At 39.7% G+C, this 27,957-nt stretch overlaps 1 protein-coding gene and 3 long non-coding RNA genes across 4 annotated transcripts in view; 1 reads left to right on the top strand and 3 right to left on the bottom strand.

The window, feature by feature from the left end:
• The window catches only part of LOC118494978, a 30,761-nt gene extending 21,698 nt beyond the window's left edge, over nucleotides 1-9,063 (bottom strand). Inside the window, exons 1-3 of the long non-coding RNA XR_004897207.1 lie at nucleotides 8,730-9,063; nucleotides 4,752-4,753; nucleotides 1,088-1,098 (exon numbers count right to left, since the gene is read on the bottom strand). This is a non-coding gene — a long non-coding RNA (uncharacterized LOC118494978). The remainder of the gene's footprint in view (nucleotides 1-1,087; nucleotides 1,099-4,751; nucleotides 4,754-8,729) is intronic.
• Nucleotides 9,064-10,152: 1,089 nt separating this feature from the next.
• On the bottom strand, nucleotides 10,153-14,798 carry LOC116042662. Its single transcript, XR_004103285.1, has 2 exons — nucleotides 14,733-14,798; nucleotides 10,153-10,619 (listed from the first exon to the last, which is right to left on the bottom strand). It is a non-coding gene; the product is annotated as an uncharacterized LOC116042662 (long non-coding RNA).
• Nucleotides 12,504-27,957, top strand: part of gna12a (guanine nucleotide binding protein (G protein) alpha 12a) — a 20,362-nt gene continuing 4,908 nt past the window's right edge. The window contains exons 1-2 of the mRNA XM_031288950.2: nucleotides 12,504-13,261; nucleotides 18,335-18,553. Of these exons, the coding sequence (XP_031144810.1) occupies nucleotides 12,944-13,261; nucleotides 18,335-18,553 (537 nt within the window). The 5' untranslated portion in view covers nucleotides 12,504-12,943. The remainder of the gene's footprint in view (nucleotides 13,262-18,334; nucleotides 18,554-27,957) is intronic.
• Nucleotides 20,034-27,957, bottom strand: part of LOC116042661 — a 17,010-nt gene continuing 9,086 nt past the window's right edge. The window contains exon 3 of the long non-coding RNA XR_004103284.1: nucleotides 20,034-20,045. This is a non-coding gene — a long non-coding RNA (uncharacterized LOC116042661). The remainder of the gene's footprint in view (nucleotides 20,046-27,957) is intronic.

The following is a 27,957-nucleotide window of genomic DNA, read 5'->3' as shown; positions in this document are numbered from 1 at the left end:
GTCTAAATAGGTTGTTAATCGGTACCATTACAAAAACTACTCAAAGAAGCATCTGCTAACTCGAGGGTTAGGCATCTAAAATATATTTGATTTAAAATATCTGTATGTACATTTATTATTTGATGTGGACCCCGCCCCAGGTGATCTAACTACTTCTTGGAAGCTAAATAAAAAATAAAGAATAGAAAGAGAGACTTGTGCACTGCAAAAGTTTCACAAAGTCACTCATTCAAATATCAAACACACACTCGCATACAGCATCTGATAGCCGAGTTGTAATCCAGGATTAGTCAGATTATAATCTATACCTCTGCCTATGTGTGTTAAACGATTAAAGCTAGACAGGCCTATTTACAGAGAAGAAAAGATGATCAAATCAACGGGCTCATCCTGGAGTGACAGCTGTAAGAGATAGAGTGTGGAGAGAAGCAAATTATTTTTTTCACCCGTTATAAGTCTCTTGTTCTTTGATGCAAAACTGGTGTTTGCTCTTCTCATTGGGGGGGGGGGGGGGGATTGGAGACAGAAATGTAGGAGAAATAAAGAAAAAGATGGCAGAGAAGAGGGAAGAGTTTTCTGTGTGGCGACTGATAGAACCTGGATGAATGACAAAGAGTTGTAATTAATAAACTCAAAGGATAATCAGAAGCCAGCATGCACACGTACTTGGACATGCAGGCTTTGCTCGCTCTGTTTCACACACACACACACACACACACACACACACACAAAGTCGCTATATCGCTCCACACAGCCGAGGACCAGAGGCTGCCGTGGTGTGATGGAGGAGCTGAGAACAAATACAAAGTGAGGGAATGCCTAATGAAGATTTTAAATGAGGAAATTCCTGTAAAAATATGATAACACACCCTCCTCACAAATTGTGTCCCTCCCCTCTCCCTCCCTGCACTAATGCCAATACTTCTTCCTCCCCTGCTCTCTCTCCTCCTCTGTGTGTGTGTCCTGTGCACCATAAACACTGCGTTATTTTAATTAGGATTTGTACACTCCAACACTTTAATTTTCTCTGCCTTATTTCCTCCAGAAATCTCTGTTTTATTAGTTATCATACCATTCCAGGCCAAACTCATGATTACACTCCGTCCCAGGGGGAAATGTGAGCAAGTGTGCAGGCGTTGGGGTTTATCTAAACTTGTGAGGACTTATGAGGAAATGTTACAGCACACAATCTTTTCTAATTCTCATAGAGAAAAAAGCAGATTTTAGTGATGAAGACATACAGCTTGAGGTCAATTTTACAGGGTAAAATGTAAGATTGTGGAATGGGTAATGAATGAATGTGAGGCAAAGTATACCAAAACCAGTGTGTGTGTGTGTGTGTGTGTGTGTGTGTGTGTGAAAAGGTTTTTGCTCTTTATAAATGCATTGTTTGGCTAAATCTTAGAGGGAAGGTTTATGTTATTTACCTGTGGTAATTGGTTTTCCCAAATGGCAGTTTTCCTCATTACACACACACACACACACACACACACACACACACACACACACACACACACACATACACATTAATGCACATACACAGTAATGAAGGGTAAGACAACGAAGATGCCATTTCAGATAGCGGAGACACAAAGTCAACGCACTCACATCTACAAAGAGTATATATATGTGTGTGTGTGTGTGTGTGTGTGTGTGTGTGTGTGTGTGTGTGTGCAGGCACGGCTTAATGCCCAGGCTTGCATAGGCTGCAGCCTAGGGGCCCCACGTGTGCAGGGGCCCCGGATTGGCCAGACAATTTTTTATTATTATTTTAAATTTGCTTCAGCGCAAACAAAAAAAGACCATAATTGGCCCATAAGAAACATAAAAAAAATTAAAAAAACACACACACACACACACACACACACACACACACACACACACACACACATCACATCTATCCAATCATAGGAGGGAGTCTGAGACAAAGGGGCTGAGTCAGAGACTCCAGCCACCCGAAGCGCAATGCTGCAGACACAGTTCACCTGCTCGTGGGTCAGCCGCGCCCCCGGCAGAGACCCCCTCCACCTGTTGCTGCGGAGAAGAGGACACAAAAAGAGGCCGAAAAATTCTGCTACCTATAGCTCGGATCCTGCACGTTGGGATTACTTTATTTATTCCTATGGGTGACGTTAAGCGACTTTAACGCGCCCGCAAAGCAGTGGCGCTGCATTTGAAAAAATTTAAATAACTAATAAAAATTTTTTTTTAAAAACACTTAATTACAGCTCAAATAACTATATAAATAAGAAAGAATAGTAATTACTAGGGAACAAACTAAAATAACCCAAGGGGGTTACAAGAGATTTTGACTTACACAGCAGTAAAAGCACAGGTGAAACACATTTTGATAATGATGGCTAAGCTCCATTAAGGGTCCCAGTAAGCAAAGCCAGTGGGCTAGTACATATAATGTAGTTTCATCAATTACACCTTAGCTTCTCTTGCCTTGACATGGCAAAATGTTTGCTGTGAAAAAGGTCTATAACAGGGATCTAGAATTTAAACACATACAACATTAATGGTACTGGTTACACCTGTGTTTGGCCAGTTTTTAAAGCCTGACGTGAAATAGGTCTACATGGGCCTTAGTGCGTCAAACAAAGTGCTTGTGAGATAGTTGTTTTTTTAAGATTACTTTTTGGGCATTTTTAGGCCTTTATTTCCACAGGACAGATGAAGACATGAAAGGGGGGAGAGAGAGGGGGAATGACATGCAGCAAAGGTCCTCAGGTCGGAGTCAAACCCACGGCCACTGCGTCGAGGAGTAAACCTTGATATATGTGCGCCTGCTCTACCAACTGAGCTAACCCGGCCACACTTGTGAGATAGTTTAACAGTGTCTGAAACTCCTTCTTTTCAGTTGTGGAATCAGGGCTACAAAAAAAGAGGGACTGTCCAAAAAATGTGGGCCAGTATCCCCAACTGTATGATTCATCACATCTAGACTATAACACACATCATTTTGGGGTAAGATTGATAATGTAGTGAGATTTCACTAGGAGGAGTGTGTTCCTCTCTTCTCACTTACCTTCCAGTGTGGTCATTCAGAACAGGTCTAAACTCTTTGTATGACCTAGTTTATTTAAAGGATACTGAGGCATTGAGATTGATGATGGTGGACATTCACGCAACACGTGCAACAAAACTAACAAGAAAGTGATGGAGATTTCAAACAACCCCAGTCCGTATATGTCTACAGTCCTAGAAAGAGGAATAGTCAGTCAAATTAAGTGGAAACACCTGTGTGAGTTTTCCATGGGTGAGTTGGGGCTTTAAATCTAGCCCTATTGAAGTCTTTGCTTTCACTTGTTGTCCCCTATCTCCCACTGGTGTGTGCCATCCTAGGGAGTGGAGAAATTAGGCTTTTCTGCTTTCCTAAGCACCTTTTTAGAGTTCAAGCCTTTAATCAATCCTCTTCTTTCAGTCTCTTCTTTCACTGACTCCCTAATGGTGGAAGAACTATATCCTCTCCTACCAGTCAGATCTGCAAAGTGACTCTCCGGTGCCATTAATAGTAATTTCCTAAATAACACTTGACATCATCATCTCCCCACCGAATCACATTTTCTTTGTTCTCCTTTTTCATATACTTTCTTTAACAAATCTTCCATGTTTCTTCTCCTAGCACTTTACCCTTTACATGACTGCTGTAGAGCCGCAAAGAAAATGTGATGGTAACAGTACAAGGCTCTGACCTCGTTGCATTCCTGATTTTAACTTGCTTTTTATTTCAGTCATACAGGAACCGAAGCTCAGTCTACTGTTCCATCCAGGCTAATTCACTCTGAATAGTGCCAGCTAAATGCCTCAAGTGTAAAATGGAAAACCCTGGCCTGCAGACAGGGAAAAGCTGGTGGGTGGCGGAGTGTTAAAATACATATTCGTTCACATGTATTAATGTGAGGAGTCAGCCAGAGCCTTGGCTCCACTCTGAGCGATCAATGGACACACATCTGGAAAAGTATTCAAAGTGTAGTTTGGATGTTTGGATCATTATTTATAATATCAACAAACATGCATCATCAGTGCAGTGAATAACAACAGGCATGAATGAGCGAGATCTTGTAGTCATTGCCTAAAATTAAACCATATATGAATCAAATTACATCTGCAACTAATTATTATTTTTTTATTATTGATTATTCCACTTTGCAAATTCATCAATTAATCATTTAATTAAAAAAAATGCAATGTCACAGCGCCCAAAGTGACATCTTCAAGTTGCTTGATTTGTCCAACCAACAGTCCAAAACCCAAAGAGCTCAGTTCATAGTGAAATAAAACAGAGAAATGCAGGACATCCTCACATCTGAGAAGCTGGAACTAATGAATGTTTGGTATTTTTGCTTGATAAATAACTTTAACATTAAAACGATGTCGCCTGTCTAACCAATTAATGGAGTAATCATTTCAGCACTGAATCAAACCTCTCCTACTCTCAGTTAGGCACCATGATATTAGACATCTACCCTACCTAGTGGGTATGGGGGACAGGATAATTCAGTTTTATTACAATTTCAGTCTTCATTTTGTAGTTTTGCCCACTGTTTTGACTATCCAAACTAATTGCTGAGATTTGGGAACATGTTAACATTGCTAACACAAAGTTGGACGGGACAAGAAACACGACGAAAGTCTTCCAAATTACACGACAAAATAAGTCATCCCATTTCAAAGTGACCGAAATGAACATTTTTTGATACGGTGCCCCTAAAAGCAAAACAACATTGTTTGTCATTGCCTTCCACAACTGATCTGCTACAGCTTCATTTAATGTTCTTTTCAGGCACTGAAACTACTTTGTTTAGGTGAGGAAACAATTGTGGTAATGGTTAAAAGAAAAACAGAAAATATGACCAATCCTCCACTCTGTAACAACATGAGGGTACTTCTGCCTGGTGGACAGAACTGTTTCTCTGTAACACTGATGTGTCGATAAGCAACTCTTTGCTAACAAGTAACTAATGAAACAGGTAATGATATGTCAATAACATTTAATTATTACAGGTTTACTGTAATGTTGATCTTTTCTTCGTTTCTTTCCACCATGAAAGGCAATGTAACTTATTTGACAGATAGTCTATACTTCTGTTGGTATTGGTGTGGTATCCAATTCTGTTCTCACTGTTTCACAGTTTGCACCCAGTAAAGACTACAAAGGCCAATACCTTGTCTTCAACCTTTATTGGAAATGTGTTTAGCTCCCTGCATAGCTCTGCACCTTTATGTGTAGTGAGGGCAGAAGAGTATGTGCACCAGAAATAGACAGTCAGTAAAGCCGCCTGCTGCAGTCCAAAACAAGGCTATAAGAGCGACGACAGTAAACCCAAACAGTAAAGCTGTGGGCGGAAAAACCAAAACAATGAGCTAAAAGACACTAAATTGAGGGGACTACACTATGAGTGACCCATTTCACGTTACACGTAGTAACAATGTACTATGTAATGGTAATTTGATCTATTTTTATAATAAAAATGTTGATTATAGCCTCTTAAACTTGATGTATGCCAGTGATATTTTTATTGATGGCAATTATGGCTACTTTGAAAATAAGACCCAGGCTGTAATAAACCAGAATAGTCCTTTAATATTGCAAAAGCAGTCAAATTCAAACACAAACAAAAGTTGCAAATCCTCTAAACCGACTGGCACTCAGCCCACTGGGTCTCATTTTTCTGACATGCAGCAGTGAGAGCAGCTCTGCCATTAGAGAGGGAAGAATAGAAGCATGTTGCACTGACTGGAGTGTTGGCCTGTCAATCATCGCCAACAGCTACATTTGGCATTTCAGTCAGGTACAAAAGGTGCATTTGGTGCCAAAATATCTCAAGTCAGACAGGCATCCAGACACTGTGCCTGAATAACAGTATTTCATCAGACTAAAGTGGGAATAACAGGGAAGAGGATGAGGGGGGCAGGTAAACAGGATCAGGATGGATCTGCATCTGTGTTGTTACGACTTTTAAGAAAGGCAGCATACGTACATCTTCAAGGTTCTCGTCCACCATCTGTTCCCTGGCTGAAGTGACTACTGCCTTCTTCTCTGACACACACACACACACACACACACACACACACACACACACACACACACACACACACACACACACACACACACACACACACACACACACACACACAAACACACACAGTCTCAGAACTCAACAACCCCTTCCAGATTCATTAGCATATAAATAACTCACCAACACAAAAACACACACCAAGGCAATGGTGCCATCACACAGATGCCTCTTCCAGTAGTGTTAAGAGGTGAATGTAGAATATTAGTGGTTATAAGCAGACTCTGGTGGTGACCATTAGTGTGTGTGTGTGTGTGTGTGTGTGTGTGTGTGTGTGTTTGTGTGTGTGTGTGTTGTTCCAAGCCTGATGAAAAGGCTTTTAGGCTAATTACATGTTGCCATCTAGATGAATTTTAATCTTGAGCTTACATCTCTCTCTCTCGCCCTCTTTCTCAAACACGTAAATATTATGCATACACTGGACTGGTTCAACAGACTGGTGCTGCTGTTGGATTTTTAAATTAGGAGGTCATTTTAATAGAATAACTTGTTCTTCTGTATGTATGGGTGTATTTGTGTATGGTGTCACGTCTTTCAGAACACTGTGATGGAGTCAATAAAGAACATGATGTTCTGAGCGTGACTTACACAGCCTCCTCTTGGTAAGTTGCTGATACCTTGCTTGCTGACCGTGCTAAGGGGTTAAAAGGAGAGATTTTTTTAGGAGCATCTTGTTTTTTTGTTTTCTTATTTAACAGCGCCCTCTGTCGAGAGAAAGTTAGAACTGCAACACAACGCAATTTTTGATTTGACATAAAAAAAAGTTGAATCAGGTCAATTTCATTTATTTAGAACCCTTTTTTATTTGTCTCAGAGGGCTTCACAATCTCATCCTCGATTTGATAAGGAAAAACTCACAAAACACACGAAAAAAATCTTTAACAGGAGAAAAAAAGAAACCACAAGATAACAAACAAAGGGGATTTCTCTCCAGACAATTATAAATAGTACATAACACAAAAAATAAAGCAAAATGCATTTGGAGTGAAGATCAGAGAAGACGTTGAGCAACAAAACCTCCAACAAAGACCTTGAAAAAGGACTGGCAAAACACTAAACACTTAATTTTGTGTGACTGTCATATTTGCTACATAAATGTACCTTTTGATGAAACAATTTTGCTGTTCTGTGTAGAGTTATTTGAGCCTGGGCTCCCTTAAAATGGGACATCCGTAAATTAATTCCACATTCAATGTAATTATTTTGTGCTTCAGGTTTGATGATTAACGTTTTTTGGGTTTTTTTTTTTTTAGCATTCCAAGAATACATTAACAAATTCTTCATTTTCGGCTTCTGTTTCTTCATAGTTTACCAGTTTAAGCACAAATGCATGAGTACTTTTTGCTATTCAAATAATTCAGTCATTTCTGAAATATCTTCCTCCCTGTGCTTTAAAAAACACTTTTCAAAGCGGACCTACAGAAATGGTCTAGATTGCCAATGTCATTAGCAGGCAGAGTACAAATTATAAAAATGAATATATTGCCCAGATTTTTGTTTCTTTTTCAATGTCTACCTCTCTTCCTGACAAAATCATTTTTCAAGAAGCTTGACCAAATCATCCTCCCATTCTTGTGGGCAGGCAAGGTTGCCAGGATTAACAGAAACACCCTGCAGGCAGCAAAACAAGAGGGTGGCCTGGGCCTACCTAATTTCATGTTCTACTACTGGGCAGCAAATAAACAAAAAATTCTCAGCTGGCGGTATGAGAGTGAGCTAGACTGGTGTAAAATGGAGTCCCTTTCCTGTGCACCTCCTCACTTGTAGTTCTGAAATGCTCCCCTCTACCACTCTCAGCCACAAGTTATACCTCAAACCCCGTAATCCTGTCAACCTTGAAAATATGGTCACAGTTCCGCAAACACTTCAAACTAAACAATTTAATCCTCCTTGGTCCATTATGCCATAATCATAATTTCTTACCTTCCATACTAGACTCTGCATTTACACTTTGGAAAAAGAAAGGTATCACATCATTCCGAGATCTGTTTTTAAATGGGACATTTGTTGACTTTAAAAGTTTGTCCCATGATCACGACTTACCTCATAGCAACTTCTTCCGTTATCTTCAGGTACGCAGTTTTGTTAAAGACCATTGCAGCACATTCCTGTCTCTGCCTACAGACTTACCAAATATTCTTGACAGACCTGAAAGCCTGACAAGGAAGTTGTCTAAATTATACACATATATCCTTCAATCCAGCCCCTCCCCGCTGATCAAAATTAAACAGGAGTGGGAAAATGAGCTAGGAGTCCAATTCCAAGACTCTTGGTGGGACAGGGCCAAATTACAAGTGAATTACTCTTCATCCTGCGCCCGTCTTGACTTAATACAATACAAAGTACTACACAGAATGCATTTCAGCAAAGCCAAATTGGCAAAGTTTTTCCCTGGCACCAGCGAGGCCTGTAATAGATGTGCCTTTGTCCCATCTGACCTAGCTCATACCTTCTGGCTATGCTCAAAGCTAACAGGATTCTGGAAGAACTTTTTCAAGATTATATCTGAGGTTCTAGATACAGGTATCACTCCCTGTCCACGTATTGCCATATTTGGAGTTCCCCTGAACCACTCTGAACTTAGTAAACAGAAACTGAATGTTTTGGCATTTGCCTCTTTGATTGCCTGCAGATGTATCCTTCTACATTGGAAGTCACCCAAACCCGCAGCAGATGAGTCTTGGGAGACTGATTCAATGTCATTCCTTAAGCTAGAAAAGATTAAATTCTCACTTAGAGGGTCAACTGAGAAATTCTACACTACATGGAAGCCTCTCCTCTCATATTTTGATAAGGTAGCTATGACTCTTGCCACTTAAAGAGAAAAGAAACTTTTCTTTTTTTTTTTTTTTTTTCTTTTTTCAACCAGTTGTACTGTTGCAACAAAGTCAAGATACAGATACAAGTTGTTTTATGTGATACATTAATGGAGAAGGGTGGACCAACATGGGGTGGGAGATTGGGTGGGAGATTGGGTGGGTTTTGCATGTATGTGTGTGTATGTATGTATATATATATATATATATATATATATATATTTATTTTATTTTATTTATTTATTTTTTTGGGTTGTTATTAGTGCTGTTGTTGTTGCTCTCTTCTTTCTTCTCTTTTGTTCTCTCTTTCTTCTCTACCTTTTTCTACATCTATGTTTGTTTATAAAGAAAAAAATTGTTGATGGTCACACATGTAAACGGACAAGATTTATGTCATTTGATGTGATGTGTTCCAATAAATAAATTTATAAAAAACACTTTTCAAAAATGATTCAATTCAGATCTCAAGACTGAAAGGAGTTTTGAATTTAATATAAACTCTCAGAGATACATTTGTATTTGCCAAAATGAATTTGTAATAAAATCAGCTTTTCCAGAAATACTCTAATTTAATGCTGTCATCTTTAATTACAGCAGGCTTGATTAGATAGTACCTAAATCTATTAAAGCTATAGTGCGTAGTTTCTGTCTCCCCCATTAGGAATTCTAAGTAATGACAAGAAACTGTCGGCACGTCCACATGATAGAAGCACGAGGTAATTATCTTCACTTGAGTTTCCGCACGGGAAAGTCACCGGACGCCACAATCTTCTGAACATAGCCATAATGAGAAATACAGAGAGAGTTGTGTGGAGCTGATTAGCTTTGTAGCAACTCATTTGGCAATGGCTTGAATGTAACGGACGTTCATTAATATCAAAAATGTACGTACTAAAGCTTTAATATGCCCTAGTTTGGGGAATTTTTAAACTTTTTCATACTTTGTCATCAATTTACTGTTGTGGGTGTAATAGTACAAGCTCTAATAATGAAAAGAAAATGATTGTGATAATTTAAGAAAGGAGGGGGGAAAAATGTGGAATATTCAACATATTCATGGCAATGTTACACCAAAAACCCATCTGTACTCATTTTTAATGGCTGAATAATTTATATTCAGACATTGTGTTCCTTCTTTGATGACATCTGCCTTAGCAATAATTGAGCATCTTTTGGGATGTAATTCTTTCCTTCACATCTCTGCAAAAATAAAGATTTAATATGAAATTACTAAATTGAGATGTTTTGCAAAAGAAAATGTATAATGTGCTGATGTTTAAGTAGTGTTTAGATGAGACCATGCCAATTATAATTAAAGTGACAAAAATTAAGTAAAATTGCAACAAAAACTGAAAACAGATGTACCGATTTCCTTTGATGTTAGTGGAACTGAAATGCAAATGAATTAACATTGCTCAACATCAACTCCAAATAGGTTCTATCTGGTGAATCTCACTGCACACAACTTTCCACATGTGTGTCTGCTGCAGCTGGCCGGCTTGGTAACAGCAGATAGTTGGTGGAAGAAGGAGACTGCTGGAGTACTCGTGGTCTGGCAGATTATTCTTGCAGTGAAACTGGCCCTGAAAACTGGATCCTGTAGCTGATGAGTTTCTCTGGCAGGGAGGCCGTCAAGCAGAGGCTCTCTTGTTGCCTTGGCTGAGTGAGAAGCTTACGTTTCCCAGGGACACGGGCTGGCATGGATACTTTGGCTGTCTGGCTGTTTGACAGAGAAGAAGAGAAAGTGTTGAGACAGTGTAATGATGAAAAGAGACACTGGTTAAGGAACCATCTTGGAGAGAAACCAACTTTCAGTTTAAGCCAACCGTGTAACTCTTTGACGTATGTAAGTTTCACTGAGTAGCGCTCTCTCTTTCTGCAATGCCTGGTCCACATTCAGTTACACACATTCACTCCTGAAAACTGCCAAGTACAGTACAACCCCAGTGTGACCTGCTGGCCTGTAATGAAGGTCCTCTTGATTACTTGTTGTAAATTGCATAGATTGTAGAGATTGGGTTGTCTGATACACATGACAAATAAATATTGTAGTATACTAATTATACATAATACTTAAACTGCTCAGCTTTTACTTTTCCTATATATTTTTGGCCTCTTTCTACAATAGTGTAGAAAGTAAAAGTAAAGGCTGAGATGTCATTTCACTGCAAAATTAAATAGTTTTAGCAGTTCAAAAAGTTAACAAATAAGATTAATGCTTTAAATGCATTGAATATAAAATGGAGAAAAAATTAAGTCCACACAGATTTTTTGAAACTTTTACAAGTTTCACAACTTTTATGAAAATGCAAAAGTGAGATATTCCTCAAATTGAATCCATATCTATGAAGTGCATTTTTCTGTCTGAGACATAACTGTGTTATGTCTCAAACAAATTACAGCTAGCCTCCAACAAACTGCAGACCATGGCTGAGGTAAAAGTTAATAAAACATTTGATCACACTAATTCAACCAAAACATCCAGTTTGAGGAGTTCAAGATGAATCTGAGCGAGCTTTAGAGGTTCAGAGGTGCTATTTATAACAAAATCCCTTTAAGGTGATAAATACAACACTGCACATCTTCTTTAATCCGATCCAGGGTGTTTCCAGTTGTGGTCAAATATGACTACTACAAGAACAACATTCATTCTGTCATCTAGACTTGCCAATTTTCTTTCTTAGTGGATGTTGGAGTGAACATTTTGTCTTTGACCCAACCTGCTTCAGCAACCTGCAGGCTGCAGCAGTTTTACACCACTGACAGATACGTCAGACCAGATACACTTTGCATAAAGGAACTTAATATAAGAAAAATTTTGCTGTTGCATATGTTTGCACAGAATAACACAACTCTTAAATGTTTGATATGAAAATGATGAATGAACCTTTAAAATGCAAAACTTTCTACATAATATCACTTTTGCTAAGGGGAAAACTAAACCATAGTCTTGAGCTTTGACCTTTTCTGTTACCTAAGTAGAGACACTATTAAATGATCTTGTTGTGAATTTTATGAATAGTGGTGTCGGCAACTCAAATGCAGTTGTGTTGGCGTCTTTATTTGTTTGTTGGTGCACTGTCTGTCTTTATTTTGTTCATATTATATGGGATAATTTGAGTAATTTATTGATACTATTGATAGTTTTGTGTTATTGATTTGGTTGTGTTGTACTACAATCAAGCAGCTGTGTTTTATTCATGTTTAAATGTGTCATTTGGACCTTGCTTTCATGATTGTATTAATGTTTTATTTGGACCCTTTTTTGAATGTGTGTGTAGCCTACTCCAGGAAGATTAGCAACTGCTTTGACAGAAGCTAATGGGGATCTAATGAAGGCTAAACACACAAACAAAAAGTAAAATTTCACCTCCACTCATCTGATCAGAGAGAAAAGGGTCGTTTAGGCCTATATCTCACTTTGCTGCTAACGCCAGTTTAGGTGCTGACCATCTATGGGTGCTTACAGGGCGCCCCAGCGTGTCACTCCCTCTTTATTGTGTCCGCGGGCGTCCCCTGGCGGTGATCCCCGGTAGAGCACCGGCGCCCTCATCAGTCTGACCGTCCCACCGCCGCCCTGAGCTGCTCTCACTCCGCTGCCCAAGTTCACAAACCGCTGCCTGTGAATAGAGAGTGTGGATAGGGTGCCCCCCGCCCCGTGTATGTGTGTGTCTTCTTAATGTTGTTTGGCTTCGAATGAACAGGCAGACTTCTGATCAACTTTAGATCTTTTTTTCAGTCCAGGACGTAGGGCTATTCAGAACTTTACACAATTTTCGGAACTGGCTTTGTTTCTTCTCTATCCGGATTGATTTTTGTTGATGGCGCGGTCTAACCAAGATGGACACGGGTTGTCTGCCGGCTGGAGACTAGATAACAGCTTCACCTTTTAAATCTAAATGTAGACTATATTTCATTATCCGCTGTAACCCTATTATTTATCAGGTGGATGTAAGAGGACTGGGTCATTTCCACCCCAGAGGTCACATCCTATAATGAACATTTTCCCACTGAAGTTTCGGTGAACTTTTCCCACGACTCGCCATGTCGGGAGTGGTCCGCACCCTGAGCCGCTGCCTGCTCCCGGCGGAGGCCAACCGGGACCCGGGGAGCAGCAAGGAGGGGAGCCGGGAGAGGGACGCGGCGCAGGAGCGGGAGGCGCGGCGCAGGAGCAGGGAGATAGACGCGATGCTCGCCCGGGAGAGGAGAGCCGTTCGCCGGCTGGTGAAGATTCTCCTGCTCGGGGCCGGGGAGAGCGGAAAGTCCACATTCCTCAAACAGATGCGCATCATAAACGGACAACAGTTTGATAAAAAAGCACTTCTGGATTTCCGGGACACTATCTATGAGAATGTACTGAAGGTAAGAATAGAAAATAAATAGCTCGGGTCCTTCAGGCAAACTTTACAGCCCTGAGTCCAAAGTTTAAATCACCACATGTATAATCGGTGTTGTCATCTCCTACTTTTGTCTTTTTGTTTAAAATGTATAGATTATTTTAGTTTGTTGAGAGCTCTCCTTAAGTAGCCTATAAAACCTGTCAAACCATGTTAAATAAGTTAAACTCAAGGATGTGTGAGAAACTGACATTAGGAGACCAGAGCTGAAAGATTCCTCAATTAATCAGTCTTTAGAGATATATTGACTAGAGTTGAAACGATTAATCAATTAATTGATTATTCATCGTCATTTGTTTTCAGGAAACATCACCAAAACAATTACTAGTAGCCTACCATCTTCTCAAATATGAAGATTTGGTGCTTTTCCTAATCTTTTATGATGGGAAACTGAATGTATTTGATATACTTTGGACTCAAGCAGCAGTGGCTCTGGGACATTTTGATAGACATTTTTCACTATTTCTGAAATTTTATAGACCAAACGATTGTTGATTAATCAAGAAAATAATCAGCAGGTTAATCAGTAGTATAAATAATCCTTATTTGCAGCCCTAATATTGACATTTTCATCCCACAGTTGAGGCTCACACACACATGCACACATATGGTACTTACTCAAACATTCAGAGGTTTGTTGACATAGTACATATTTTTATCCTGAAGAGTGTGTGTGTGTGTGTGTGTGTGTGTGTTTGTGCTGTCCCTTTGTTTGCTGTCATGGCTGGGCCTCCTTCACCAGCTAACAATACCAGACTATTCCTGAGGGATGAGCACATCCGCCCTGAGTGCCACACAGCCTATAGACAAGGATGATAAGAGCCAGTTACTTCCACCCAGCTGAGGCGGTATACAATACCCTCCCCTGAATACCAGCATACAGTGACAGTGCTGTCTCGGGCCACAGCATGAACAGGCCCCCCCCCCAACCCACATACACACATTTCACCACCAGTTAACCTCCTGAAAAACACACAATGCATGATGTGTAGCAGGGCACGGGAGAAGCAAAAATTGCTTCTCCAATGCAGCATGATACTACATGCCTGTAATCCCGTGACCCACCCTGTCGCTATTCATTGGCCCTCTATTTTATGAAACAACAAAAGACTTAAATTTTAAATAGTACTTGTTGTGTCCCACCGACAGTCCAAATCCCAAAGTATAAACAAGGAGAGAAAAGCAGCAAACAGCAATCACATGGTTATTTCCATTACTGATTAAGTGGTTGATTAATTTTTTGACTAATCGGTACTTCTTTGGACTATTAAAATATCTGAACACAGTGAAAAGTGTCCATCACAATTTCCCAGTAAAGGTTTAAAAAATACTACATTTACCATTAGTGCATAATTCCCAGTATTGCATGACACCATAAACTGACATGATTCCCTTAGTAAAGCTGAGAAGCGTTGGTGTATTAAGTGGGATGTTACCTGATCAGTAGTGTGGCTCAGCCTCACTTGTCGGGTGTAGAGGACACCCTCCCTTCATGGGAACCTAATGAGAGAACAAAGTGTGAAGTTAAGGAGGGATAAAGCTGAAAGAGAACACACAGGTGTGTAGCACAATTAGGCTTATAAAAATAAATAACATAGAGGTGGAGTTCAGGTGTGGTCCCGCTCTTTTAATCTCAGTAATTATACCTCCAGTAACGGATAGATCTCTGGGCTAATCCTTGTCAAAGTGGATTTACTTATTTCTCACAAATTAAAGTGAAACTCAAAAACGGCTGGTCCTAATGTAACTCTGTCACGCCTCATCAACAAGTGTAGGATTGCTGAACAACTCGAGTATCCACTAATTTAGCTGTACCTCTTGGATAGAACAGAACATAAACAACAACAATAAAGAATTATTAGTTTTCATCCACTTTCTAAATTGAGCACATGATGGTTTGGAGTTTTTCATGAAACAGTTTTTATTTTATTTTATCTCAATTTCTCTGATTGTCTTTCATTACTCCTTAACCAAGTGCTTTCCCATACACTAATCAATCAAGGGAGGTACAGCAACGCAAGTTGACAGGTTTTTGAAGTTAAAGTGGCTTTAAGGTTGGAAGAAATTGTCTTATTCCACACTGTCAGTTTCACATGATACATTATTTATTAGCTTAGCCCATTGAATCCCCAAAACTCTGCATATTTGGCATCTTTGTAAACTTTCAGGTCACAACTAGAACATAAAATAAAGTTCTGTGGGTTTCAGCACTGTTTGTACTGATTGAATTGTACGGATTGAATAAGTTACTTACAGTAATGCTTGTTTGTTAAAGGGCAGGGGGAAGAGGCACTGGCTACCTGCCTTTAGCTGGATTTTGACAGTTTTTGATGTCTACTGTACAGCGGGGAGTGGATTGTTGGGGCGCAGCAGATAGCCGGAGAAGGGCAGTGCAGTTGATGGGGCGGAAAACATGAATGCAGGAAGGGAGCTACTTAATTACACAATAGTGATAAATGAAACAGAGCTTCTTTTTTTTTAAGGCCCAGCCAGATGCCATTGTAGGCAACTGCTAATAATACCATTGACCACAGCATGGCTGTGAGGAAACAAGTTCCATGTGGTGGGATACTACTGAGGGCCACTGACATATAAGACCATTACCAAGAGCTGGTCTTTTGTCTCTTTAACTCTTTTTTCATCCTGGGCACAACTTTTTTTCATGTAAAAAAACAACCAAGTGCGATACTATAAATTACTCCCTCTTCCAATGACGGCCAACTTTTCACTTTGAATGTGGCCGTTTGGATCATGTATAAACACTTTATTTATACACTTTGTGGTCTGACAACAGGTCGTACAAACTGCTTTTTTGTTGTTGTAGTACAACCAGCCCTTTAAGCGTGATTTATGCTTCTATGTTAAATCTACGGTGTGGCTACGTACGTGGAGAGACGGCCCTACGCCTTAGCCTGATGTGCACCTATCGAAAAATGTAACTACATGTCGCGGTGACGCACGCCGCTCAGCCGTGGCTTGGTAGTGTTGCATTTCCCCCTACTTATTTCCTCGTTCTCCTTCTCCATAAACAACATAAAATCAAGGAGAGGGTTAAGTTTGCTACAGATTTCCCACTGTGGTCAGAAAACACAGGGGAGACACATTGTTTCTCCCATATATCTCTAAAGCATCATATCCAGAAAGAGAAAAGAAGAACAAGGACAGTTTATGTCAGTCTGCAAGTTCAAGAGACATAATTATTAGAGATTGATGACAACCTGAATGCAAATATCTACTAAACACAAAGTGGGCATGTGATATTTCCCGACTATACTAGGATCACCTGAAAGCATCAATAATAGAATGACCAGCTCACATTACAGTATGGGAAGGGTACTTTGGTATTGTCCTCCAAATTTGGGCAAAAGAAAGCTGCATTTCTTGCTATCCATTTGGGGCCTTCAAAAAAGGCCCGACCTGGTCAATATGTTATGGTTTTTCAAGATTTTTGTGTGTGTGTGTGCGTGTGTGTAGCATTTTCACTTTTATTATTATTATACAGTGTAGAGGTAGAGACTGGAAATAGGGGAAAGAGAAGGTTATGACATGCAACAAAGGTCGCAAGACTGGAATTGAACCCGGTACGTTCTAACTTGTTATGGTTGATGTATTTGTTGTAGAAATGCAGACATGCTGAATTGAGACAAGGTAGATAAACATGCGGGCATACAGGAAGAGAGACAGACAAGACTGTATGGGATTATGCCACAAGTACACTGATTAGTATATTGGTTCAGGTTGGCTTACAGACAGAAGAAAGTGGATGTGACTCAAAGCTCACTCACAGTGACTCTCCGCCAACATGCTGCTGTTCGATCCGCATGTCGTGTCAAATTACGGTTGCATGTGTGTCTTTGTGTTAAACACTAGTTTTGTCAGTCTTGCATGCATTCCTACTGTAAAAACAAAAAAAACATCACACACCAGTTCGTCACAGAGCAGCATCCCAGTGAAAATGCACACACACAACACACATTGTAGCTGCATTAGTGATGTCTTCTACAAACTGTCACATCCTACTATATTTTTTTGTTTTTGTACTTGCCTTTTTCACACCCACACCTCCTGTTGCACACCCATGTATCTTAGGAGGGGGTATCTCTCTTTGAACTTCCTTGTCTGAGATTTCTTCCAGATTTTTTCCTTTAGAGGATTTGAGCTGGGTTGGCAGCTGCTCTTGTTGTGGGCCTGTAAAGCCCCATTGAATGCAATATTAAGCTGTGCAAATAAACTTGAGTAGACTTGACTATTGCACAAGAGTTAGGTGGTCATGACTCATTGACACACACATATACTCACATCCCTTAACCCACTGTGACCTTTGAAACGCTTCGTAGTTCACTGATACTGTTTGCTGCCGATTCCTCTGTTGTTTCAATACATAAATCAAACAAACAGGCTTAAATAACACAGCAGATTCTGAACTTTAGGATGCTGGGAAATATGCTTCACATTGGAGTCAATGATTAAGCCATAAATATATAAGCAAAGAAAAAGATCTTATGAAGAAACAAGCAACAAAATGGACTAAATAAATGACGTTAAAAATAATCACAAAATAGACTTAACCACATTTATTGCCAAACACATCATGACATGCTGAATTGGAACAATTAAAAGTTGATTAAAAAAAGTGTAATAAAAATATATGTAGAGAGAAAAGAAGACACAGATACAAAACATTGAGTCTCTGTGTGTTGGTTAGTTTGATCACTCAGCAGGAGCCCTCCCACACAGATCAGTCCACATGGTTCTCTTCAGAAAACCACACATGCATATGTTTGAATGTGTGTGTGTGTGTGTGTGTGTGTGCTAGAAACATACGTTGCACTGTTAAAGTTACTCCATGTTTACCAGTAACCCTAGACTCTGTGTTGACGTTCTTGCCAGGAAGCAGCACATGCAGTATGAGTCTTTTTTTCTCTCTATGTGATCAGGAAATATTTGTACAAAAATGCTGACATTAGAAAAATGCAGCTGTTACACTACTTTACCACATTCAGGCTCATGTATTTGCACTGATTGTGTGTTTGTGCAGGGCATGCGCGTGCTGGTGGATGCCCGGGACAAGCTAGGCATCAGCTGGCAGAGCTGCGAGAACGAGAAGCAGGGCATGCTGGTGATGTCGTGGGAGGGACGCGTGGGCGGCTCGGGGGTCGAGCCCAGTGAGTTTCAGCTGTACGTGATGGCACTGTGTGCGCTCTGGGCAGACGCCGGCATACAGGAGGCCTACGCACGACGCTCTGAGTTCCAACTGGTGAGTAGATTAGCCATGTAACATGCACTTGGCCCCTTTTATTTCCCCTGAAGTAGCTTCAAGGTTGTAAGTCAGTTTGTTCCAAGTCTTTATTGAGGCTATATGATGTTTACACTGCTGCGCTATTCCATCAAATGGAAATATTTTAGATGTCTTGTGCATCAATTTTAACACACTTCCCCAAAATTCAGATTGACATATTTGGTATGTATAGACATTCCAGGATCCTACAGTAGTTTTTCTAACAAAGTTCAGCAGGTTTGAACAATGTTTGGCTGCTTGTTAAGGATGGATTACTGTGACAGTTGAAAGATATACTTCCCTCAAAAATGATCTTTTTTGTATAATTCAGTCTCACATCCAGGAATGATAAATGACAAAACTTGCATTGACACTCCATTCCAAAAGTAAAGTGAAGCCATTTCTGATAGCTAACAATACATCAAACAATCCATAAAAACCTTAAAAAGTCCTTAAATTTCTCATGCAGCAGTCTGAAGTATCCGATCACTCTCCATAGCACATCCCAAACTCAGGAAATATTAAGCTCTTACTCTTAATCCTCCCATTACTTTACATTATTACATTACATGTCATTTAGCTGACACTTTTATCCAAAGCGACTTACAGTTGCTATATGTGCTATATGTCAGAGGCCACACACCTCTGGAGGAAGTATGTGTTAAGTGTCTTGCTCAGGGACACATTGGTTGATGTATCGCTATGTGAATTGAACCCAGATCTCCCACACCAAATGCATGTGTAATATCCACTGCGCCATCACCACCCATTAGTGTCTGCATTCAAAACCAGCCTCGAGTTCATTCACTGACCAGGAGTCATTATCAGTCATAGATTACTCACTGACTGACCTGATGCTTTACATGTTATGTGTCTAAGTAGTCAATGATCATCCGATGACTAATCAGGACTTATTCATCAGTGTGAAAATGTAATACGGCCTTTTCTTTGTCAATGTGGTGGCAAGGTAGTAAAAAAGCCAACCTTTTTTATTTAGAGCACACAACGAATCACAACATCTGGGAACTGAATACAGCTCTTGTTACCTATCATCCCTCTGCATCATTTCTGTCTCACTCTACTGTGAGCTGTCAAATTGAGGAATAATGCCAAAAGAATAGCCTTTAATAAAAAATCTTGCACTGTGTATGTTCACTGGTTTTGTACCCCCCCCAGTTCCATAAATATTTCCATATCACTTCAGTGACATCAGTAGTCTAGAGTCGCATATATCTGCACAGCAACTGATTTACCACAGCCAGGAGTAACAAAGCTAATAGTTACTGACATGCTCAAAACTTCAGAGGAAGTAACTGGGTAATATCAGAAATGTTTCTTACCTGTCAACTATAGAACAAAGTCACAGTGGAGGAGCACTGCACCGAGCAAAGCCTGTGGAAGTATTTATTGTTTTTCTGCGTAACTTACCTCGCCCATGTTTTTGTGTTTGGAGACTTTCCATTTTATTTTTCTCTTGACTGGAAATGGAGCCAGTGAAGTGGAGCCCTGTGGAGTTTCATCTGCCACGCTACGCTGCACTGAACACAATCTGAAACGGCTCGTAGATTGCAGTGTAATTCTTTTACCTTTTAACCCTAATATATTAAACACACGCTGATCAAAACTAGTGGGTTGCACACATCACTGATCCTCTTTTTACTGTATAACTAGTCACATTGAATAGATGGAAAATAAGGAAGTATTTTTTTACGTGAAAAAGCCACAAAGTATTTTTAAAGCAGGATTTGATAAAATGGCACCTATACTTACACAAGTATCACAGTGGGGTACAGTACATTTTCAGTTTTGATGACTTGAAAACCTCAAAATCATCATCAAAAGACATCATAAGGTGACATGATTTTCACTTTAGTTTTGCAGGACAACATTTAGGGCAATTTAATATTAGATAGGATGATTTTATTTGATGTCAGTTGGGTGGATGAGAGTAAGTAAGTAAAGTTTATTTATATAACACAGACAGAGTCACAAAGTGCTTCACAGGCCAGATAAATAAATACATTAAAACATATCGATAATCATAAAAAGCACAATAAATCACTGTAAATCATAATAAAATACAAAAGCATACATAGTGATACAGTCAACAATGTGGCTAAACAAACGCCTGACTTAAAAGATGCGTCTTTAGCTGCTTTTTAAAGATATCAACAGAGGCCGCCACTCTTAAAACATGAGGCAAAGCTTTCCATAGAGCTTGTCTATGCTGTAGTGCCAATTTGTCTATGTACATGTATATGTACACATATAGATTACTTAGGCCAATAAGACAAGCATATTTGACATTTAAATCTTAGCCTTAAAGCTGGTCTAATCAATATTTTGTGATGGATCAAATGACTGTGACAAACCCACAGAGAATATTGGCTCATTGTTGGTGATGTGGTTTTACAGCTCGTAATGTTTACTGTTTTTGGTTCACTTTGACCATTAGGCTCCAAAAACTCAATGCACACTGTCTGCCGAGCACGAAACAGCAGACAGACAAAGGAAGCAACTATCTGGAGCATTTAGCAGCTAAAAAGTCAGATATTTCTCTCAGGAGTTGGTGGAAACCAAAAACAGATCTAAAAGAAGACTTAAATATTGGCCAGAAACAGTACTCCATATTATAATATCAATGTTCAGTATGCAGCTTGTGGCCAAAAAACAAGCAATGCTGGTTTAAAGAAATATAGAAATGCTTAATTATTACATATAAAAAATTTCCATTTACGTCTAGAAAGAGTAACGTAGGCACCTGGCAGCTCTTTTGCTGGCGTCTTTACAACATCTCTTTGTCTGCTGCCTGAAAAGAACCAAACAAACTGAGACTTGTTTAAAGCTGCTACTTACTGTAGTTTAAAGATCAATTTGTTGAAAACAACAGAGCAGCTGGAGAACCACTTGGTTTTACAACTAACTCTACAAGTGTCTGCAAATATGCAGCGAAGGGCCAGACAGACTGTTAATGACACATAATGTTTCAACAGAATGTCATGAATGATCATTAACCACATTGTCAACATAGCAAATGTCTCAGTGCGTCGGCATCACCAGCTGGTCTTGTTGTCAGTGCAGTTTGTATTGGCCATAGCAGCAAGTTTACTTTGTACTGTTTTGAAGTGACGCAGCAGCTCTATTTTCTGTTCAGAGCTGTAACTGTTGACCTTTTACCTTGTTACACATTTATCAGTGACAACACTATCTGGAGTCAGACAGAAGCCACTTCCGTCTCCGTCTCACTTAACATACTGTAAGTGTGTGTGAGATGTCAGTGCACAGCTTTGGGTCGGACTGCCTTGTCTTATCTGGAGTCGCCGTATGATAAAGCCAGTGCTGTACAGCTACACTGGCTGCTCGCAGACACCGTTCTGGCTTAATTGATAAGGCTGGTGATATTCTGTATTTTTGTTACGGTCAACATTCCATGAAAAGACTAAAACCAACAAGAGACTGAACAAGTATTGTCAAGTATTATAGTCTGTGTATCAAAAGCCTGATATATCTTATTCCTATGTGCTATATATCTCCATTGTTGTCCAAAAACTATTAAAAACACATCAATGAGCCACACTGTTGCACTGGGTGACATTCGCCACAGACGTTTGAGTCAATCCCAAATACACCATCCTGCTGTATTTAAGGAACATGTTTGTCTTTTTCAACCTGGGTCTTGTTTTCTAAATTATGGCATTATTGACTAGACAGTCATGCTAATTTTGCTCTCACCACCTCTGTTGTAGCAGCAAAACAAGGTATATCGGGATAAGCAGCAGCTCCTAACCAGCTGTTGCACTTAAAGGACAAATCCGGCACAAAATTAACCTAAGGGTTAATAACACATGTGTACCGAGTCAACCGTTCTCTGGGATATGTTTTCATGCTAATCAATGTGACCAGTTTTATCGCAAACCGCTAATTAGCTTATAATGCTAGTCGTTGGGGCAAGGGTAAAGTAAAAAGAAATCGCTATTTCTACACCACTAACAAGGCTCAAAATAGCACCACACTTCCACGGTAGCATAATGAGGGTCCCTACATGTAAACCAAAGCATTGAGAACTTTGTAAGTGTACAGACAGTTTATTAAAAATATAGTTTATAAAGACAGTACCGTTCACGTATACAGGCAGGCGCCATCTTGGGAAAACAGTCATGACCAGCAGAACGACAAACGCCGTTCTTGAGCTATGTTACTGGTTACTGGTTGCATGGCGTTCGTGGTTCGACTGGTCGTGACTGTGTGGTGCTATTTTGAGCCTTGTTAGTGGTATAGAAATATACTTTTTACTTTACCCTTGCACGGCGACTAGCTTAGTCTCCATAAACAACATGAACTCAAGGAGAGGGTTAACTTTTCTTGCTACAGATTTCCGACCGTGGTCAGAATGCACACGGGACACACTTAGTCTCTCCCACTATGCCTCTAGAGTCGGTACTCGCTCCGAAGCTAATCCCCGTCACGCTTTCACTCGCTCTACACATACTCCCACATCGCGCACACACATGCCGGCCCTGCTGTTCTCTTAAAGAGATCGACACAGACACCAACACACAAGTATAAACTTCAGTCTACTCACGTAGGCTACGGCGAAAGCTCTGCGTGGAGCCTCCGCAGAAGAACAGCGTTCTCTATGCCCTGGTGACAGACTGACAAGCTGGAGGTTGTAGGGCGAGGCAAGGCAACTTTATTTCTACAGCACATTTCAGCAACAAGGCAATTCAAAGTGCTTTACATAAAACATTAAAAAGCAATTAAAAAAGTAACCTCTATCTATTCTAAAATAGAATAAGATACTAATACATGAATAAAAGTTACAGTGCAGTGTAAGAAATGATTTTATTATTTGATTTAATAGGTTGTAGGGACAGGTTTGGGAGGGGAGAGGGAGGTGTTTTATTTTGTGTGGTGTGTAAAATGTTCTAAATAAATAACAAAATGTTCTAAGTAAATAGGATAAATAGGTTTGGAATTATTTTTACAACTGAAATACATTTTTTGTTATTACAGGGGGAAAGTACCGGAAAAAATGTGAACGGTACCCAACCCTACCCGCCACTTTTAAATCATTGTGTGGCAGCATTTTGGATTCCCAGTGGAAACGCCAGTTATTAGTTCTCAGGAGGTTAGTCATACAGGAGAGAAGCCATTTGAATTTCATGTTGTGACTTTCGATTGAATAAAAGACTAGTTTTCCAGTCATATTTCGTCATTGAAGTTTTCTTTAAAATAGTGTTAAAATTCGTTCTCGTGAACCCAATCTCGTGTATCGTCAAAGTCTCGTGAGCTGTGTGTCTCGTCACACCCCTAGATCAAATGTGATTGGGGAGTGTCACAGACAGGGTAGGGAAACTGGAAAGTATTGAGACATGCTAACGGATTGTTGGCATGGTCTTCTCGTTGGGATTTGTTGACAATAAGAGAAATATAGAATACCAGCAACCTTATCTTTTTCAAAGAAAGACAAACCAGAATGTCTACTGTGGAGTAAATGTGCTGAGTTAAACGCTTTCCACCTCCCCCCTTCTCTCCACTCTCTGAGAGGTTTTCCCGGGGATACCACAGTCAGCTTTTCCCAGGCACGGCTGGAGCTGAGCCACAGGCTTACGGGGAGAGGGAGGAAAGAGAGAGGGAGGAAAGAAAGACAGAGAGAAAGAGATAGTCTAATGAGAGGAAGAAATAGAGGGAGTGGAAAGTCGAGAAGAGCAGTGAAGGAGAAGTGGAGATAGTGAAAGAAAAACAAGACTAACGCACATGCAAGGGTTTTGTTTACTTGTTCTGTGTTCCCACCACACCCAGATAACACACAGTTTGATATAGGACATAAACACAGAAACCTCTTCTGCTTGACAAAAAAACAAGGCTGTATATCACACTATGACGGTAAACTGTTGCTGTTGTCTCCAGCTGCATAGACATCCTGAGTAAAGGAGGTATGAGTTAAGACTGTATCGTATACTGTATAGGGAACTTTGAAGCCCCACAAAGATGTAAAGAGGCTATAAGTGCTGAAACACATGCATGCACACACACACACACACACACACACACACACACACACACACACACACACACACACACACACACACACACACACACACACACACACTCCATATGGTAGACTATATGGGATTTTAACCTGGAAGTCTCTGCTGCTGTACTTCATCATGAGTTAACATTGTCTCTGTATGTACAATATGTAACTTCCTCTACGTGTTTACAGAATAGAAAAATCTTTTTCTGTGTAACCCCACATCTTGGTTTGGGTGTTGTGTTTCCCATTCTACCGTTCTTTTCTAGCATCCTCATGTGTGTGAGTGTGTGATTATGTGTGTAATGGACTGAACATTGTTCCCATAACAAACAAATATGATATATCATATTATTAATAAACACTGAATTATAGGATATTTCTGGTTTTGTTACATCTTGAGTCTTATTTTCATAGTTTTCGCCATCATTTCTATCAGTTTTGACAACAATGTTCTCTGGCAACACAACATCAGCAGAACAAAGTGCATCTGGTCAAGAAACACATGTAGTTTTTGCCAGATAATCTAAACTAGTATAAAAACACAGTACGTCAAAGTTGAACCAGGAGGTCTGTCTGTAAACTGATAGATGTTTACAACAGACAGTTTGAGTCATAACTTTAACGTTCTCTTCTCTTAAACAGGAAGTAAAAGATTCTATAAGAGATTTGTTAGACTTTTTTGAGAATTGCAGACATGCAACTGCTATCAGATTCCGAACCACAGAGTACAGTATGCTCAGTACTTTTGATAATTTACCAAACAAAAACACAAAACATTTGGTTCTGATAGATTGAATTTGAATGTTGGACTGTTGGTTGGACAAAACAAGCAATTTGAAGACATTACCTTAGATTCTGGGTTATTTTGATGGTCATTTGTCACTATTTTCTAACATTTATAACATTTTATAGTCTAAATAATTAATCAGATTAATCGATAATGAAAAGAGTTGTTATTTACAGCCCAAGATGTTTACTTTCAGTGAGTTAATATATATATATATATATATATATATATATATATATATATATATATATATATATATATATATATATATATATATATATATATAATACAATGTGACAGGACTGCAGCGGTCAAACATTGTGTCACACCCAGTCACAAACACAAGTGGCATACATATACTGTACCTGTGGCCACACACACACACACACACACACACACACACACACACACACACACTGCAGAATGTGAGCTTATTCAGGTCTTTGCTGTAATAAAGCCCTTAATCTGTCCATACAAGCCATGAATGGAGACATTCCTCCAGCCTTACTCAATCACACACACTCTCTCTCTCTCTCTCTCTCACACATACACACACACACACACACACACACACACACACACACACACACACCTATATTTGTTATTTAATCTGCGTTACACAGGACTAAAACCTACCCTTGGCCTAATAAAATACATTTATTTTAATATTTAGTTTGATGCATCTGCTGCATGAGGCTGGTTCATATCTGCTGATTGAATGAACTCTCCTGAGGTAAAGTGTCTGTTGAAATGATCTTTGTGTGTGTGTGTGTGTGTGTGTGCGTGTGTGCGTGCGTGTGTGTCTGTGTCTGTGTCTGGGTTTGCGTATCCCTTCATCTCTGGGAATTCCCCTCTCCCTGCTTTTCCCTCCGACCAGTCCCTCCTCTTGTTCACATCCAGCTGAACCAATCAGAATTCCCCGGCTTTGTGTTTCCTATTGCTGTGACACTGTGGGTCAGCGGCGGGGGTCACGGGGTCACATCTCACCCGTACGGGGGTCGCCACATGAAGAGTTTTTACTGATTCTGTTCAATCTGTGTGACAGAAACAAATCTGCAAAGTTTGGTTTTTAAAAAGGAATACTGGTAAATTGTAGTTTGGCCCAAGTGTGTGTGTGTGTGTGTGTGTTTGTGATGTGCTAAAAAGACTTTGTAACTGGGTTCTGTCTGATTCGCTAATCCCTCCCTCCCCCATGTCTCTCCCCACTGTTTTCACACACACAGCTGTTTCCTGTTGAATGTGTGTGTGTGTCTAAGAGAGAGCGAGAGAGAGGAAGAGAGAGATTCAGTTGTAAAACTAATGTTGCCCATTAGTGTTAGCCCTCAGTGTTAGCCCATTTACTATAAACCACACACACACTTAACATCACAGAAAAACATTTTGCAAATCAAGCGGCTGTGCTTTAGAAAACTGACTGTACCTTAGCTGTTTTGTTTCAGGCGTCCACTGGTTTCCATTAATTTTTGAACAGTATGAAAATCAATTAGCTCAACAACAGCAAAACAGTGATAGAAAAGATTGCGGACTTGATGTTCACTGTGATGCGACTAAATCTGCTAATTGATTTTCAACTGCTGCCTGAAAAATCTAAATTGTATAGCGTCAATTAAAAATGAATGACTTTGTGATGAATAAATGTATCAATGTGTATGAATGATTTATAATTTATAGGTATTTGCTGGTATGTTCCACCAAATAAAAAAAGATTATTGTAAAAATGTTTAATTTTCATGACTGGAATCAGGACTGTCTTTATCGTGTCCTAGAAGTAAAGTTCTTGTAAAGTCACAAAAATTCATGTTCTTGAGGGATTTCAGTGGCAACTTAAATTATGGTATACCTCATCCAGTGTGTTGTACACTTCTCATTCAATATGTGCTAGTTTCTGACTTACAAGACTTGAAATAATCTGTATACATTGGTGGAAATATTTGTTATAGTGTGGGATGTCTAGTCTTTGTGGGTTTCACAACTACTTAACAGGGGTACCAGAACAAAACATTGATGTATTTTCACCTTATAAAAGTTGCAAACAGTTGCCTATTTACACATCAAGCAGACATGGAGCAACACTAGCATTCCTTTGGAGTTATATTTCTGCCCACTTGATTAATTTCTGTCAAATATTCACTCTGCTTTTACTTCTGTTTTGGTCTGCACCAACTCCTGATGGAAATGTCTGGCCCTTTAGCTACTAAATGCTACACTATGTATACCAGCTAATCGCTAACTTCGTCTGCCTGCTATTTAGTGCTTGAAACGCAGGGTACAGCAGGTTTATTATAGCTTTTTTTCATTAAAACAAACGCCGCTGCTGGAAACAAGCTTGATGAAAGTTTGTGGGCCAGAAAAACTAAATAATGTACTAAAAGACAGAAAATGCTCTGTAGATCTGAGGGGAGCTACAGAGTTGGGTCTGAGTTAGTAACTACAAGAGACCCCTTTGAAATTACTTATTGTCAATTGATCCATTATTAATATAGAAATATTGATTAGTGCAGCTTTAATGTCAGTTTAAAGGACTTTGTAGTTCTTTGTGGCAATGCGAATAAGCACACT

Source organism: Sander lucioperca, chromosome 4, assembly GCF_008315115.2.
Source record: "Sander lucioperca isolate FBNREF2018 chromosome 4, SLUC_FBN_1.2, whole genome shotgun sequence".
Classification (NCBI taxonomy): domain Eukaryota; kingdom Metazoa; phylum Chordata; class Actinopteri; order Perciformes; family Percidae; genus Sander; species Sander lucioperca.
This window is presented reverse-complemented; position numbering and strand designations above follow the sequence as displayed.